Consider the following 4,222-nt stretch of genomic DNA (forward strand, 5'->3'; position numbering starts at 1 on the left):
TTGAGTTGAATGTCGACCGGTGAACTCATTCAACAACATATAAATCTTCCTTCACACATACTACTGATCGAATGTCTTCGGAACATTCTGAAGTGAAATTTGCGTTTCTCATTCTTATGTTCGTGATGACTAATGTGAGAGGAATAAGGTTTATGTGGATATCGACTGTGACAATGAGAATTGTGAATCGGATGTGCAGATGAGTCGTGCTGCTTACTTGCGCATAGTCGCACAAATGTGTGGTAATATCATTATTTTTCTTTCCAATTGAAATGTAGTTCACATATGTATTGAGTAGTCAGTGAGCGAATGCGATGATGCATTTGATTGTGTGGTTGTGTTGGACCAATGTGCACATGGAATCGTTGCTTGTGCACATGGACCACCACAAATAACACACTCAATTCATACTCCATCCTCTCAACCATGCATTGCGTCCTAATCACCAAACACAATTTCATTATCATTTTCAACATTGAGTTGAATGTCGACCGGGTGAACTCATTTCAACAACATATAATTTCTTCCTTCACGCATATCTCTGATCGAAATCTTTGGAATATTTTGAAGTGAAATTTGCGTTTCTCATTGATATGTGCGTGATGACTAATGTGAGAGGAATTAGGTTTATGTGGATATCGACTGTGACAATGAGAATTGTGAATCGGATGTGCAGATGAGTTGTGCTGCGTACTTGTGTAGAGTGTCACAAATGTGTGGTGATGTCAATTCGAGTGTTTGTGGTTGCAATGACGTTCACACTTGGATTGAAGAGGCAGTGTGCGAATGCGATGATGCATTTGATTGTGTGGTTGTGTTGGACCAATGTGCACATGGAATCGTTGCTTGTGCACATGGACCACCACAAATAACACACTCAATTCATACTCCATCCTCTCAACCATGCATTGCGTCCTAATCACCAACACAATTTTGATTATCATTTCGAACATTGAGTTGAATGTCGACCGGTGAACTCATTCAACAACACATAATTCTTCCTTCACGCATACCACTGATCGAAAATCTTTGGAATATTTTGAAGGGAAATTTGCGTTTCTCATTGATATGTGCGTGATGATTGATGTGTTAGGAATCACGGTTATGTGGATATCGACTGTGACAATGAGAATTGTGAATCGGATGTGCAGATGAGTCGTGCTGCTTACTTGCGCATAGTCGCACAAATGTGTGGTAATATCATTATTTTTCTTTCCAATTGAAATGTAGTTCACATATGTATTGAGTAGTCAGTGAGCGAATGCGATGATGCATTTGATTGTGTGGTTGAGTTGGACCAATGTGCACATGGAATCGTTGCTTGTGCACATGGACCACCACAAATAACACACTCAATTCATACTCCATCCTCTCAACCATGCATTGCGTCCTAATCACCAACACAATTTTGATTATCATTTCGAACATTGAGTTGAATGTCGACCGGTGAACTCACTCAACAACACATAATTCTTCCTTCACGCATACCACTGATCGAAAATCTTTGGAATATTTTGAAGTGAAATTTGCGTTTCTCATTGATATGTGCGTGATGCATAATGTGAGAGGAATGAGATTTATGTGGATATCGACTGTGACAATGAGAATTGTGAATCGGATGTGCAGATGAGTTGTGCTGCGTACTTGTGTGGAGTGTCACAAATGTGTGTTGATGTCAATTCGAGTGTTTGTGGTTGCAATGACGTTCACACTTGGATTGAAGAGGCAGTGTGCGAATGCGATGATGCATTTGATTGTGTGGTTGTGTTGGACCAATGTGCACATGGAATCGTTGCTTGTGCACATGGACCACCACAAATAACACACTCAATTCATACTCTATCCTCTCAACCATGCATTGCGTCCTAATCACCAACACAATTTTGATTATCATTTCGAACATTGAGTTGAATGTCGACCGGTGAACTCACTCAACAACACATAATTCTTCCTTCACGCATACCACTGATCGAAAATCTTTGGAATATTTTGAAGTGAAATTTGCGTTTCTCATTGATATGTGCGTGATGATTGATGTGTTAGGAATCACGGTTATGTGGATATCGACTGTGACAATGAGAATTGTGAATCGGATGTGCAGATGAGTTGTGCTGCGTACTTGTGTGGAGTGTCACAAATGTGTGTTGATGTCAATTCGAGTGTTTGTGGTTGCAATGACGTTCACACTTGGATTGAAGAGGCAGTGTGCGAATGCGATGATGCATTTGATTGTGTGGTTGTGTTGGACCAATGTGCACATGGAATCGTTGCTTGTGCACATGGACCACCACAAATAACACACTCAATTCATACTCCATCCTCTCAACCATGCATTGCGTCCTAATCACCAACACAATTTTCATTATCATTTCGAACATTGAGTTGAATGTCGACCGGTGAACTCATTCAACAACATATAATTCTTCCTTCACACAAATTTCTGATCGAATGTCTTCGGAACATTCTGAAGTGAAATTTGCGTTTCTCATTCTTATGTTCGTGATGACTAATGTGAGAGGAATTAGGTTTATGTGGATATCGACTGTGACAATGAGAATTGTGAATCGGATGTGCAGATGAGTTGTGCTGCGTACTTGTGTAGAGTGTCACAAATGTGTGGTGATGTCAATTCGAGTGTTTGTGGTTGCAATGACGTTCACACTTGGATTGAAGAGGCAGTGTGCGAATGCGATGATGCATTTGATTGTGTGGTTGTGTTGGACCAATGTGCACATGGAATCGTTGCTCGTGCACATGGACCACCACAAATAACACACTCAATTCATACTCCATCCTCTCAACCATGCATTGCGTCCTAATCACCAACACAATTTTGATTATCATTTCGAACATTGAGTTGAATGTCGACCGGTGAACTCATTCAACAACATATAATTCTTCCTTCACGCATACCACTTACCTAATGTCTTCCGGAACATTCTCGAAGTGATAATTTGCGTTTCTCATTGATATGTGCGTGATGACTAATGTGAGAGGAATGAGATTTATGTGGATATCGACTGTGACAATGAGAATTTTGAATCGGATGTGCAGATGAGTTGTGCTGCGTACTTGTGTAGAGTGTCACAAATGTGTGGTGATGTCAATTCGAGTGTTTGTGGTTGCAATGACGTTCACACTTGGATTGAAGAGGCAGTGTGCGAATGCGATGATGCATTTGATTGTGTGGTTGAGTTGGACCAATGTGCACATGGAATCGTTGCTTGTGCACATGGACCACCACAAATAACACACTCAATTCATACTCCATCCTCTCAACCATGCATTGCGTCCTAATCACCAACACAATTTTGATTATCATTTCGAACATTGAGTTGAATGTCGACCGGTGAACTCATTCAACAACATATAATTCTTCCTTCACGCATATGTCTGATCGAAAATCTTTGGAATATTTTGAAGTGAAATTTGCGTTTCTCATTGATATGTTCGTGATGACTAATGTGAGAGGAATTAGGTTTATGTGGATATCGACTGTGACAATGAGAATTGTGAATCGGATGTGCAGATGAGTCGTGCTGCTTACTTGCGCATAGTCGCACGAATGTGTGGTAATATCATTATTTTTCTTTCCAATTGAAATGTAGTTCACATATGTATTGAGTAGTCAGTGAGCGAATGCGGTGATGCATTTGATTGTGTGGTTGAGTTGGACCAATGTGCACATGGAATCGTTGCTTGTGCACATGGACCACCACAAATAACACACTCAATTCATACTCCATCCTCTCAACCATGCATTGCGTCCTAATCACCAACACAATTTTGATTATCATTTCGAACATTGAGTTGAATGTCGACCGGTGAACTCATTCAACAACATATAATTCTTCCTTCACACATATTTCTGATCGAATGTCTTCGGAACATTCTGAAGTGAAATTTGCGTTTCTCATTGATATGTGCGTGATGACTAATGTGAGAGGAATGAGATTTATGTGGATATCGACTGTGACAATGAGAATTGTGAATCGGATGTGCAGATGAGTTGTGCTGCGTACTTGTGTAGAGTGTCACAAATGTGTGTTGATGTCAATTCGAGTGTTTGTGGTTGCAATGACGTTCACACTTGGATTGAAGAGGCAGTGTGCGAATGCGACGATGCATTTGATTGTGTGGGTTGTGTTGGACCAATGTGCACATGGGATCCTTGCTTGTGCACATGGACCACCACAAAATACACACTCAATTCATACTCCAT

The 4,222-nt window shown here is 40.5% G+C and overlaps 4 protein-coding genes across 4 annotated transcripts; all 4 read left to right on the top strand.

The window, feature by feature from the left end:
- Positions 1 to 348: 348 nt before the first annotated feature.
- On the top strand, positions 349 to 573 carry Smp_107070 (hypothetical protein; the record flags this gene model as incomplete). Its single annotated transcript, XM_018792095.1, has 1 exon — positions 349 to 573. The coding sequence occupies one exon, from the start codon at positions 349 to 351 to the stop codon at positions 571 to 573; it is 225 nt and encodes a 74-aa protein (XP_018644045.1).
- Positions 574 to 676: 103 nt separating this feature from the next.
- Smp_117160 (hypothetical protein) lies at positions 677 to 919 on the top strand (the record flags this gene model as incomplete). The annotated part of the gene is made up of 1 exon (XM_018792096.1): positions 677 to 919. One exon carries the CDS (start codon positions 677 to 679, stop codon positions 917 to 919), a length of 243 nt encoding a protein of 80 aa, XP_018644093.1.
- A 707-nt stretch (positions 920 to 1,626) lies between these two features.
- On the top strand, positions 1,627 to 2,819 carry Smp_108360 (hypothetical protein; the record flags this gene model as incomplete). Its single annotated transcript, XM_018792097.1, has 3 exons — positions 1,627 to 1,798; positions 2,107 to 2,273; positions 2,577 to 2,819. 3 exons carry the CDS (start codon positions 1,627 to 1,629, stop codon positions 2,817 to 2,819), a joined length of 582 nt encoding a protein of 193 aa, XP_018644525.1.
- Positions 2,820 to 3,054: 235 nt separating this feature from the next.
- Positions 3,055 to 3,297, top strand: Smp_117130 (hypothetical protein; the record flags this gene model as incomplete). Its single annotated transcript, XM_018792099.1, has 1 exon — positions 3,055 to 3,297. The coding sequence occupies one exon, from the start codon at positions 3,055 to 3,057 to the stop codon at positions 3,295 to 3,297; it is 243 nt and encodes an 80-aa protein (XP_018644092.1).
- Between the last annotated feature and the right edge of the window lie 925 nt (positions 3,298 to 4,222).

This window comes from Schistosoma mansoni (genome assembly GCF_000237925.1).
Source record: "Schistosoma mansoni, WGS project CABG00000000 data, supercontig 1069, strain Puerto Rico, whole genome shotgun sequence".
NCBI classification, from domain to species: domain Eukaryota; kingdom Metazoa; phylum Platyhelminthes; class Trematoda; order Strigeidida; family Schistosomatidae; genus Schistosoma; species Schistosoma mansoni.